The 13,279-nt window shown below is 40.5% G+C and overlaps 1 protein-coding gene across 3 annotated transcripts in view; it reads left to right on the top strand.

Annotated features, from left to right (window-relative positions):
* Ptprg (protein tyrosine phosphatase receptor type G) overlaps positions 1-13,279 on the top strand; it is a 713,787-nt gene that overhangs the window by 668,407 nt on the left and 32,101 nt on the right. For all 3 annotated transcript variants that reach the window (XM_076870736.1, XM_076870676.1, XM_076870809.1), the window contains one exon: positions 6,346-6,437. In XM_076870736.1, the coding sequence (XP_076726851.1) occupies positions 6,346-6,437 (92 nt within the window). The remainder of the gene's footprint in view (positions 1-6,345; positions 6,438-13,279) is intronic.

Here is a 13,279-nt window from a genome sequence, read left to right as displayed (position 1 = left end):
TAGTTAACTTTTAATAATAGTTACAAATGTCCCAAACTATTGGCCTATACCTTGACTATTCTTTCTTGACTTACTGACTGGAACCGGTGCCATGGTTATGGCAAGTGGTTGACTTGTTATTAGTTTTAATCAAACAAGAGTAAGAGCACAAACCATTGTGCACAGGAACAAGAACAAGTTGCCCAGTACTAAGCACTAATCTGTCTTCTTAACATTAATTTTTCTTCTCTAGATTTTAATTTAATTTCTCAAAAACTTCCTTGACAGGAATACAGGGAGTTTTTCATTAGACATTAACAATTTACTCTCCACAGCTGAATCATTGCATTTAGAGCAAACAGATCTATTCTTTAGAAGTAGTTGCATTATTGGGAAAGTTTTTTCCTTCATACTCAATGGTCATACGAGAAGTCACAACTATACTTATTAAAGGAATACAAAAACAAATCAGCCCATTCCCAGAAACATACTGCGCTCCTCCAGAGGATGGACGCCTTGCGCCATCCACCTCAGTAGGGCCTTGCCATTGCCTGAGTCAGGGGAGGGGCGCAGCACTTGTTGGCATATTTTATTTATACAGAGATTATCTTCAAAGGAGATTCATTGGTCTTTTGAATATAATGAAGCCCTTTCTTATGGACTTCATTGTGCCATAAATGAAAAAGAGATTTCTTTTTATGTCAGGAAATAAAATGTCCCAATCTCCACAACACTCCTTGTATCCTAAGAGTCTGATTTAGACAAAAATCTATTTGTTGTACCCTAGCTCAGGAATGAAAATCTTGGTAATATTCCTTTATATCCTGTTTGCTTTATCTTCCTAAGTTGACACAGAGGCATTACTGAGCAGAGGCCTGCACTTGGGCAGACAAGAGGGGAAATCCCAACTTCTAGAAACTAAGGTCTACCCACTGAGGGAGTGGTTAACAATACCTGATGGTAGCCCCGGGTATGGGGACTGACTGGGGTGAAGGATAAGGGGACAGAGGAAATCGGAGCAGAACTTCTCTGAGGCAAGAACCCTACTGTGCTGGGGCCTCCCGTGTGACCCCCGGTGAACTGGACTGTGGGATAGGGTTGAAGATCTGCTGAGGGTTAAATGAACTTTACAGGCATTGTTTGCAAAGCAGGGGACTTAAGGACCTCTGAAATCTTTATGGTATTTATGTGTATACCCACATACTTCCTAAGCAAGCAGGTGGGGATCTTTGCTTGAGTAGACCTTAAGCCAAAGATAGCAAGGTAACTATTTACTAGTTACCTTGTAACTAGGTAACTAACTACCTGGCATCATGAAGTGACCAGTCTACCAGTGTGAATTTTCCAGGTAACTGAAACTTAACTTTAAAGCATGTCATTTCAACCTTCTGTTTTTCCCCTAGCGGGAAGTTCCTTTGAAATGTAGGCAGGGTAGGAAGGTAATGAAGTATGTCAGCCTGGCCCTATTGGTGGACAGTGGCAGTGGGCCTTGGGCAGGCTCCCGTGGTGTCTGTCAGTTTCCTCATTTGTGGAGTAATCACAGCCCCAAGTCATTGAGTTCACCTGTCAATGCAAGTGGCACCTGGCAAGGAATCAAAGCTGTTAAATATTCACTAAATACCAAGCGCTCTTACAAGTACTTTTTTACTTTGCATAACACCATACGAATCGGGTATTGTTGCTGTTCCCATTTCACAGCTACAGGAAGGGAATCCCTGAGAGGCAGAGTCACCACCAGGTACTTTGGCCTTTCTGTAACACCATTGCCTCTGGCTGCCTAATCCCTGGAAGTATTTCATCAGTGGGGGCTGAGAAGAGTAACAGATACACAAATTCTTCTGAGGTCCTGGTTAATGGCCCTTCCTTTTGCTGGGCAGTGCACTGAAGGTGGGCCCGCATAGCTTCTCCCTGTGGTGTACATGCAGGATCAGCCTCTGCTGCCTATTTTTCCTTTCTAATAGCAAACCAAAGATTGCATAAAACAAAGTGTTTCTCTTTATTTCTCCTCTTCTCTTTAAGATGAAGAGAAAGCAAATTTAACACATAGGAGTTCATTAGAAGCATGAAGTGTTGGTGATCTGCCTCTTGCAATTCTGAAGATGCAAGTACAGGAGAAAGGCACACATAGATTACAGAAACAGCTTTGCCTTCTGTTTGTTAGCTTAGTTCTTTATTACCTGCAGTGTTGTGTGTGAGGTCAACACTGTCTCATCTCTGGTGCTTTCCTTTCTGAAGAAGTTACTGTCTTCAGCTCACCCTCTAATGCTTTGCTTTTAGTACTCTTCTGGTTTGAATATGAAGTGTGCCCCCAAATCTCCTGTGATGAAGCAGGAATGTTCAGAGGTGAAATGATCAGACTGTGAGAACTGTAATCCAATCAGCCCATTATATAATCCAATCAGTCCATCGTATTTTAATAGGTCTAGGTAGTATGGTAAACATGGGCAGGTGGACATGGCTAGATGAGGTTGGTCGCTGGGGACATGCCCTGGAAGGAGTCATCTTTGGCTCCTTCCCTCTCTCTGCTTTCTGGCTACCCATGAATGGAGCAGTGCTCCTCTACCACAACCTTCCACCATGGTGATCTGCCTCACCATGGGCCCAGAGCAATGGAGTTGGCCACCCATGTACTAACTCTGGAATAGTGAGCAAACACACACACACACACACACACATATTTTGTTTACAGTGATGGAAAGCTATCAGAGGTATCTCCAAATCAGAAACTTATACAGGAATTTTTGTTGTGGATTGACTCAAATTAAAGGCATTTACCTACAAGCTTAAGTCTACCCACAAAAAGCTAAAATCTTGGAAGTAAGCATAAATAATTCTGTTTGATAGCAGTAAGCTCACTCCTGAGATAACAATTGTCATTTGAGTATTTCAAGTATTTTATAATGGGGTGATTTAGTAGTAACAAGTAGTAGTCCTGCTTTTGCCTAACTTAACCCTAGATATCTGAAACTAAAATAAAAACATTGGCACAAAATTATAAAGTAATATTTTGAGCATGTTAACCAAGATATCCTGTTCAATGTTTTGGTCTTCCTCCAAACTGTGGTACTTTGAGACAAGGATCAGCAAGCAGTATGTTATGGTGCATAGGGCTGCAGGCTGAGTTTGGTAGACTTGGCTTCAGATCCTAGCTCTGCCATCTAAATGTGTCACTTGGGACAAGTTGCTTCAAGTTTTCTTTTGACTGTGAGGATACCTGTGTTTGCATCACTTGGTTCTTGAACACCTGAATGTATAAAAAGCCTTTCCACGGTCTCTGGAAACCAGTAAGGGCTGAATTAGTGGGAGCGCTCTTTCTTTACCCTGGGCTTTGTTATGCCATACATACCCAGCTCCTGTCAAGGCTGGAGTTACTAACAACATGTTTGCTTTGAGTCCAGCCTCTGTTTTCTATATGCTTCGACCACCACAGCACTGACCTTTATTCTTCCCCAAGTGATCAAACCCATCTTCCTCCTAGCACTCAGCGTTCACCACGTCTTTGCACACTGTGCGTGCCCTGACGTTCTTGTGTTCATCTCTGCTCCGACACACACGCAACCCCCTGAGCAGAGACCATCTCCCTAATATCAGGTGGAGTTCTGAGAGCTCAGTCAATGCTGTGTCCAATGCTGTGTCCACCAATGCTGTATTCCATCCTCTGTGGCCAGACCACAGCCATTTGCTGTCTTAATTGGAGCACTCTTTCCCTTTGGATCTGCAACTTCTTTCTTCTTCCATACTTCAGCCTTCAGTTATTTTGGACCTGTTTTCTCACAGCATGGTGGGTTTGAAAAACTGTGCCTGTCTCTTTGCATATTAATACACATAATGTGCATCCAAAGTACATGGTCACTAGTTAGCACTGCTGCTGGTTCCACAACTTTGAAACTCAGACATTTGTCTATAAAGAACACTTTCTGCATGGACATTTTCTTATAACATCCAGGATCTTTCCAAATAAGAACTGCACAGATCAGGCCTATGATGCTGCCCTAAACTGCTGACCCTTTTGCTAGTCATATTAACTTGATAATCTCCTGACTCACAAACTTAATAGAAAAATTATGAGAGGAAAATAATTGGTACTTGTAATTGGTCATAGCCTTATATTCACCATAACATGGAAGAAAACAAATTATAACTCTGTTACTTGAGAAAAATGATGTAATATCTGAGAGGCTGAGGGAGGTCAGTACAAAAAGCATTTGTATGTGCATCTGTCTGTCTAGTAGTTATATGACGTTATTGGCAGTGCCTAGAAACCCCAGGGGTGTGGCTAGACTTCCTTGGATAAAGACACAAATTGGAAAAAATAGTCATAGTTCCACAATTACCATAGTGAGCTCTGCTGGATTTTACTGCTTCTAGCTATGGGGAGTAGCAGGCAGATTCATTTCTGGGCATGTGTAACATAAGCTTGGATGTTACTGTTGAGCATTTACTTTGCAGGGGCAAAAAAAAAAAAAAAAGGTTAACCAGAAAGACTGTCTGTCAAAGATTTGAAGTGGGCTGTGACTTTTCATTGCCATTGATTTTACCCTAGAATCCTGTAATATTTAAAATCTTTTATGGGGAAAAATGGACATTTTCCTGTTTTAGACTATAGCTCACGTCCTTAATCATGGCTTACAGCTTTATTGGGAATCAAAAATTCCAAAGTAACGTTATGGAATAAATATTGCCCTCTCTATGTTGCACTATTAACTATACCCATTGTATCTCATTTCTAAATAGATAGGGAGAGAACTGATATGGTTTATAAACTTGGGTGTTTTGGGGATTGGGCTATGTCTTCAGCCATTTTGCCTCCTGTCCAAAGATGAATTAGTCCTAATGCAAATCCCTGAGAGACTCCCTAACTCTAAGCATATTAACCCTTTCCTCAACTTGATCATTACTGTGGAATCCGCTTACTTCTAAACATCTCTAAGTGAAGTGATCAGATAAATTTGGAAATTTTTTTTTTCTTGAACTGTGCGATCTGCTAAATATTCTGGGGAAACATTTTGGCTGTGCTTATTCTGTTAATGCTGGTTACATCATGGGAGCTATAGATTTCTTGGGCATACAAAATGATTGCATATTCATGAACATCTTCAATCCTGAAATATTTGTAAATAACTTGGCAATTTTTTTTCATAAGGTTGCGTATTAAAATGATCAGGACTTTAATTGTTCACCCAGAAAGAAGTTGTGCTTACAAAGGAATGCCTCTTTGATAAGTAACGTATTTCTAGGCTAAGCAACTTGGACTATGGACATATAAATCACCTTTCTTAAACAAAGTATAAGAGATGCTATTTTCTGCCTAAGGATGATTCAAGTTTGAAAATGTCAATAGATGCAAAAAGCCACCCTAGAGCTTTGCTCTCTCAAAAGAAAGTAAAGAAGGAATGACATAGTCAATGTTAACTGTCACCAGATGAAGAGAAATCAGATTGTCAGGCCTGGATCTATAAAATTCTTGCCAAAGTAGGACTTCATTTACACATACAGATCTTCATACCCTTTGCTAAGAAAAGCATCTGTGGCAGTTTAGATGTTTGTGCGTTTGCCAAAGATCTTTCACTCTGAATAAAGTAAATGTCATGTCTGTTGTTTATCTCAAATTCAGCGGAGTATTTTTAAAAGGAAATATTTGCGGGGGAGGGTCGAGGGAGAAGGGAGGCGGAGGCGGGAGCTCCAACGAGGTAGGTGGGGCTGTTGTTTAGGAGGACCATAGGGGGTCTCAGGAAATAAGCCTAAGACATACTAGGGGCTCCTGAACTAAAAATGTCCTTTTGAAGTGACAATACTACAGCAAGTTGGAATGTGGAGTCTTCCTGAATCTATACCTAGTCTGTCAACACCCCCCAAATCCAGTTAATTTAGTCAAACTGACTATTTGGCATCATGGAGACACAGCTGTCTTGAACTAAAATCCTGAACACGTGGAGATGGCATTGTACCCAGAGCCAGCCAGTACAAGGGGATCTGTGTACAAAGGCTCACGTAAACGTCAAAGATTGGAAATAGAAGTTAATTGCTCCAAATTTAAGCTAGAAACCCCAATGAACAATTAAAAAAAAAAAAATTCTTGTGGTAAAATTTCTTGGCAAACAGGTACCATTGGTAAATTAAGATTCAGTTAAGAGTATGATGTCATGTAACTTTGTAAATTGCCTTTAATATAAAAAGTAAAGGGAATTATCTACTTTTTAAAAAACTCCTATTTACCTAGTTTATTGGTACTCAAGGTCCTAATGGGAAATATTTCAGATAATGCAGTTATCACTCTTTGCAAAAGTCGAGTATTTGTCTTAAATGAGTATGGTTTGCTCCATGGAAGTATTCTGTGTGACCCTGAATTTCACTGTCTTCCCCCAGATGATATGGAAGCCATTCCTGTCAAACAGTTTGTCAAACACATCGGGGAGCTCTATTCTAATAACCAGCACGGGTTCTCTGAGGATTTTGAGGTATGTTTCAAAACTGGAAATTTCTAGAAAATTAACTCTTACTTCAGAGATTATTGTCAACCTGAGTTTATTTTCGGCATAACAAAACAACTGACAATTGGAGATTATTTTTTTCAAATGTGATTTTTACAGCCATTCTCTTCCCAGAAAAATCATGTGAAAGGGAATTGGTTGCACTGGTCCTGAACATGTGCTTTCGTGAAAGAACAGACTTAGTGGTTGAAAAGAGGCAGATAGTGGGGGTTGATTTTGGGGGTTCTTTCTTCACCTTCCTTCTAGTGGGGAAGTCATAGTTAAGCACCCCAATTCCCTGTCGTGTCTGTGCTGCACGTGGTGTAGTGGAGACAGCAGGTTGGCGTGAGGAACTGGGTGCTGGCTGCACCAGTAGTGAGCTTCACAGCCTGTGGGCCAATCACTTCATCTCTGATCCCTAGTTTCCTCATTGAAAAGAAAAAAAAAATGCTGCTAATGTCGCCCACATCCTAAAGTTGTTACGAAACATACACGATAAGCATCTTTGAAAGTGCTGGGTTAATTATTAAGAAGCAAGCAAATCATTGATGGTGGTTGTTTGCATGATTATTAATCCTTGGAGACAAGACGTGGTTAACACAGCCTTCTGATTTTAAGAACTGGTGTATAGGAAACAAGGTAGAGCGTGGCACGCGCTATCCTGCCAACTCTGGGTTCTGTGCCAGTTCAGCAGTGACAGGGTGTCAATGAGGAGCTATTAAACAGACTGCCCTTTTCTTCACTGAGGCGCTTAACTAAGGCACATCTCTGGCAGCAAGAGTTGTGCCGAGGAGGCCAAGTTTTCATGGCAGCTCAGCTGTCTTCTAGCTTTGTGGGTAAGTCGGTTCCTTTCTCGTTCTCATTTCTACTTTAAAATGGAAATGACGGTGATGACGCTAACCTGCCCACCTCTTTTTCTGCACAATTGGTTCTGGGGCTCAAGTGAGGGGATGGGAGGTAAGTGCTTGGGGAATCATCCGGGAGCCACACAGCTGGGAGGAGTAATCATCCTACAGGAACAATGAGAAATAGGACAAAAATCCCGTCTCTATGCAAATGTGGAATCCCCAAAGGCTATCAGAAAGGCAATTATATTGACAACTCATTTTAAATTAAGTCTTTCTCTTAGTTTTTGTGTCATCTCTTTGAGCAGAACAGGGGCAAAGGTGGTAGAAAGGACTCTTGTGATTTATTCTGTAAAGTCGTATGTTTCCTGGAACAAACAAAAGCATGTCAGGTACTTAATGCTCCTATTAGATGTCGACCCAAAAAGGTGCCTATTCAACTACAGTGAACATGGTTTAAGTCAAACATTTTGTATTCATGAGGACAGCAAATGTGTGTGGTGTTAAAGTGATTTAGTTCAATTGACTGTTGGCTGGATGACTGAGCAAGAATATTGAGGCATTTAACAATGTTGATGGTATTCAGGACAAACATTTATCCTCTAGAGAGGAGAACTTGATCAGGATGATCAAATGCAACTCTGGTTTCTCAATTATTTATGATTTGAGACCCCAGTGCTATTCATCACAGCTGGTTTTGACACCATTTAATTCAAAATAATCAGCTACACCTCTGTGTACTTAGTCTGACTTAAAATAGGCTTTGCTGCATCCAAATCATGACGGTTAACAAATTCTGGGCATCTGTGCCCTTAAAAATAAATAAATAAATAAATACAGTGACTGAGAAATTTAGCCCCCTCCCCTGAACTTTATAGTTTAAATATTGTTTGCTGATATTTATAGGAGTAGAACAGGGAATGCAGGCAGGAAGGACATATCTTTCTACTGTTGTCACCTCACAATCTTTCCTGGCTTCAAAGATTGAAAATTGAAGCTCTTCAGATTAGGAAGAATATTCTCTTTTCTAAAGAGAACAGTAAGGGGGAATGTAAAGGGCAGAGTAAGTACAAAATCTTGCCTTCTAATTTAGCAAAATTTGAAAGATTTTAAAAGCATTTATTCCTTTTTGGTAATGAGCTACATTTTAAAAAAAATCACCTAAGATTGTTTCATAAACAGTTAATAATAGGCTATATAAAGAAAAGCAGAAAAAAGATTGTAGTGATTGAAAAGTAAAGGGTTTATTTTTAATTATTTTGGTGATAGTAGTACTCTCACCTTTGGATTTCTAGATCCATATAAGGAATATTGATGGCTAGCATTCACTTAGCACTGTGGATCCATTATTTTACTCATTCAGAAATACCCTCTGAGGTAGAGCTTACTGACCTCACCTCTCAAATGAGGAAACTTTGCCCATGAGATAACTAAGGCATTGGGTGTCTGTTTTTGGAGTGGCGACAGCAGGGTTTAAGACTAAGGCTGTCTTGGTTCAAAACTACCTGGTTAATTCTGAGACCATCCACATTCTCATTAAAGTCACACTCATTATATAATGAGCCAAAGTGAGAAGCAGAACTAGCCAAGATGGCAAGTGACATTCTGAAACTGGCCATGAAGCTAGGACTTGGCAAAAAATAAAAAGAGCCCCCTCTTAAGAATACTATTTGGTCCTGGTGATCTAGAGCCTGTACAGCTCGCTCAGATTTTGATTTTCAAGACGGGAACAGTGGCACACACCTGTAATCCTAGCAGCTCAGGAGTCTGAAGCAGGAAGATTCCAAGTTCCAGGACAGCCTGGGCAACTTGGCAAGACCCTGGCTCCAAAAAGGCCAAGGATGGAGCTCAATCGTAGAGTACTTGCCTGAAACTGGGGCAAGTTTGAGCCCTAGTGTCCCACAAAAAATCAGGTGTTATTAACAAAACTCTCATCCGACATCTGAATAGAGGCCTAGAATTAGTCATCATTCCAGTCAAAGAGTAAAAGAGAATACCACTTAGTCAACAAAACAACTCATCTAGTAGTTACTAAGGACTCGCCAGAGACCACTCTCTGGACATAAGGTACAATGGTGGATTGAGTCTTCACCATAGTGGCCAAGGTTGTAGCTCTATGGCAAAGCTCTGTGCACTAACAGAATTATTAGGCAGGGTTTGGAAGAATCAGAAGTTTGAAGACTGGGTATAGAGATGAAGCCAGAGGTCCCAAGCTCCTTGACAGGATCCTCTGGGGGATGGCCCCTGTTACATCAACCAGCTGAGGTAAATCTGGACTGGCTGATCTTAAATCAAGAGAGCATGAGGACCTTTTTGGTAATGAGCTACATTAAGAAACAGCCTTAGTTGTTTTTTTTTTTTTGTTTTGTTTTGTTTTTTTAACAGTTAATAATAGGCTATATAAAAAAAGGCAGAAAAGGAGAAGAAGAAAAAAATGTAGAGTCCTTGCCCTAAATAGTTTGGTCTGATGGGGAGACCAGAGTGTTTACACAACTATAGTAAAACAGGACAAAGCAAAACTCAGTGCTAAAATGCAGGTATGGAGTTCTGAGGGACTGAGAGGAGAAAGGCACCTAGGAAATCTGATTAGTTATTTCAATGAACATTCTTTCTGCCCCATGTGGTTTAAAAATCTTGGAAGTAAAAAATGTTGGTGAATAGCTGTCATATTTTCAGAGCTCTGCTACTTCGGTGAGAATAAGATAAACAACTTCACTGGGAATATTGAGTCTTTGTCTAGAGGTGATGCTGAAAGCTAGCATTTTGTCCTTGTCAGATAAATTTTGGACACTGTGAAATGCTGGTGACATTGTACCTCTAGAAGATTTTGCAGTCAGTGGCAATAACATCAATCCTTGTCTCAGGGTAATATTTGATGATCCCAGTGCCCGAGTTCTCTTCACCCTCACTGTACTTCCTTTTCATGAAATGGCTTCCTAGGGTGGTTTTAAGGGATGAGCAGCCACTTTCCTGGCCCCCACCATCATAATGCACAACATCTCCAAAAATGCAGTGGCAGCACTCTCCTTCAGAAGGAGGGAGCTCCAAAGCTCTGTGCACCAACAAAATTATTAGGCAAGGTTTGGAAGAATCAGAAGTTTAAAGACTAGGTATAGGGATGAAGCCAGAGGTCCCAAGCTCCTCGACAGGATCCTCTGGGGGATGGCCCCTGTTACATTAACCAGCTGAGCTAAATCTGGGCTGGCTGATCTTCTTAAATCAAGAGAACAAAGCTGTGTCCACCTGAGCCCATGCTCTGAGGGAGTAGTGGCCACAGTTACTTTGTGTCACGAAAGGATACTTCCAGGGTATATCCTGACAAATGACAGAGGTGTAATGCTGCCTAAAGACTGCTGCCTGCAAGAGGGCAGAAATTGACTCTGTGATGCTTTTGTGTCAGAATGCCAGTTTAGACTTGGATATCAAAAACATTTTAGACCCTTTTAATGAAGAAAAAAACACAACTGTTTAAGAGGAGGCACTCTGCGAAGAAAGTGAGCTAGCTAAATTTCAAAAATTGCACATGGAAAAAAAATTATTCTATGTCCTAGGCCAGCTACATTGTGCTCTATGGAGACGGAGGGGAAAGGCAGTCATTTTAGATAAAGGTGCACAGATTTGGATAGGGGAAGAGAAGAGGCATTCTTAGCAAGGTAAATGGCAGGGAAGCCAAGAGCAGGGAACCATCATCTTCCAGAGGGCATGGGAAGGCAGTTTGTGGAAGATGGCTGGAACCTCAAAAGGCTGGTGAAGAAATTGGAGGTTTCTGAGCAAGTCAACACAATGGAAGGTGGCCAGGCTGGCAGCACTTCGTGACATGAGTGGAAGAGGGCAAAGGTGGGAAGACGTGGAGTATGTGGACCTGTCAAGCACTGAGCCACAATCATGACCTGAGACAAGCAGTCCTCTGTAGATCAGGTCCTGTCCCACGGCCGTGGGCCTCAATGGTCATATGCTCGGTCCAATACGGGGTCATCAGGTCCACGTATTTTCTTCCAGTCTTGGTGAAAGATTTCAGATGTGTTTTTGTTCAGCTTTATTATTATTATTATTATTATTTTTTAATGGAAGCACAGAAGGCAAAACAGCAGGTCTTGAAGTATTCTCTAGCCAGCGTCTCCCATTGACAACTCCAGGCAAAAAGTAATCTAGCTTCTCAATTCGTAGTCTTGCAAATGAACTATTTTTGTTGTGTTAGACCTCCTTTTTTCCCCACTGGTACGACTGTTAATATTAAGACTTGATTCTTACATAGAGAAAATGCAAACAAGTTTAAAATATCAGTGCTAATAAATAGGTTACTTTACTATATACACTCCATTGGCCAGTGTCATTTTTAATGGTTTTAATACCTATTATAATCAAATTAACTCTGAAATGCCAGTTTTGATGGAGAAAAGCCACTCCAGGATCAGATGATATTATCTGCATCTAAATGAGCCACACAGTCCTTCGAGGAATTACAAATGACATTATTACCCACAAGAAAAAATCAGAAGGCCTTCGGCAAATCCCATGAATTCTAATAAAATCAGATTTAACATTATTTATGACTATGCTTTTTTTCTGTCATTCACATAACTGGAAAAGTGAAACAGGCAACAGATTAGACCGAGGGTTTTGGATAACAAAAGAGTTTGGCCATATTGAATGACTGTTTTAAACCGTGCAGACAGCTGCTCCCAGGCTGTCCTGGTCAATTGCAGTACCATTGTAATAGAGGCCCAACCTCAGTGTGTAGTTCGGGCTATCAGATCCACACAACAGGGGAAGAAAAATCAATAACAAAAAGAATGAGATTAAAGGACTAAAAGCAAAAATCTCTCAGAACAAAATCTCTAAACAGCTCAACCTGTAGAGGTTCAAGCCAGAGGTATGACTTTCCAAACCCAAAGATATCAGTTTGTTTCTGGGATTTTTAGGTAGTGGAATTAATACCATCCAGAATACAAATCCACGTGCAAAAGCTTCCTTCCTTTGAGACAATTCTAAAGGATGTTTACAGTAGTTCTAAAAGGGAGGTCCCACTATTTCAAGTACAGTTAACATTGCTTATGTTCTTATAGATGTTAACCAATCCAGACTCATGACTTTTTGCCCGTGCTTTGAAAAGAAATGAGTCAAAGGCAGTCTTCAGGCCCTTTAAACTAGTGTTCGCAAAACCATTAGTTATGAACTATTGTAGAATAGAAAGCAGCAGAGCTTATCACATTTAGTAAGGATAAGAAACAGTAAACACGTCAAAAACACTCCCCAAAGAGGCGGGTTGAATTATGCTTGTGGGTCTTTTTTTTTTTTTTTTTAATGGGCAGCTGGGAAATTCCACAAATATTAAAAATTTAGTGTATAATTTCCAAGAATCATCGAGTCCATAAATATAGTCTCTTTGAAGAGATAGTAACCCTTTGTTATTATACTTGACATTCTTTGACTATAGTGAGCCCCTCCTTAAGGGAGAAGGGGGACTCCTTTCTGGGAAGTACTTTGTGAATATAAAAGACAACCAGTTCCTTGTTTTCATTATGCTTAATGTAAATGCTGTGGAAAACATCCGTAATTGCTATGCAACTCCTTTGTGAAAAAAAGTCGGCACACTCCTAAACTCTGTTACATCTGCTACGTGTAAAACATTTCTCCTGATAATTTTGTGTTATTTTGCTCCTGCTCTTTGGAGCAGCTGTGCAGTGCTAATGACTTCCCTTATTAGTTAACTCCAGTCCTTTCCTGGGTTTGAAGCATACAGTGTGGAAAAACTTGGCTTTTCGGCAACCTTGTATTTGGCTAATGGATAATGTTTATATCCAGGGCCAAGACGGTGGTAGAATTGTTTTGCCACTGCTGTTTTTCTAAAGAAAGTTCACTTAGATGAAATGAAGTGTTCACAAATAATTTGTCAGGGCCACACATATCCAAGCCAGACGTGACAATTAGACTACAGATTAGTGTCATTTCAGGACTGAGTCTTCATAGTCAATTTGCAGTCTC

Source organism: Callospermophilus lateralis, chromosome 1 (genome assembly GCF_048772815.1).
Source record: "Callospermophilus lateralis isolate mCalLat2 chromosome 1, mCalLat2.hap1, whole genome shotgun sequence".
Taxonomy (NCBI): Eukaryota; Metazoa; Chordata; class Mammalia; order Rodentia; family Sciuridae; genus Callospermophilus; species Callospermophilus lateralis.
The sequence above is the reverse complement of the archived record's forward strand: the minus strand, read 5'-3'. Positions and strand labels throughout refer to the sequence as shown.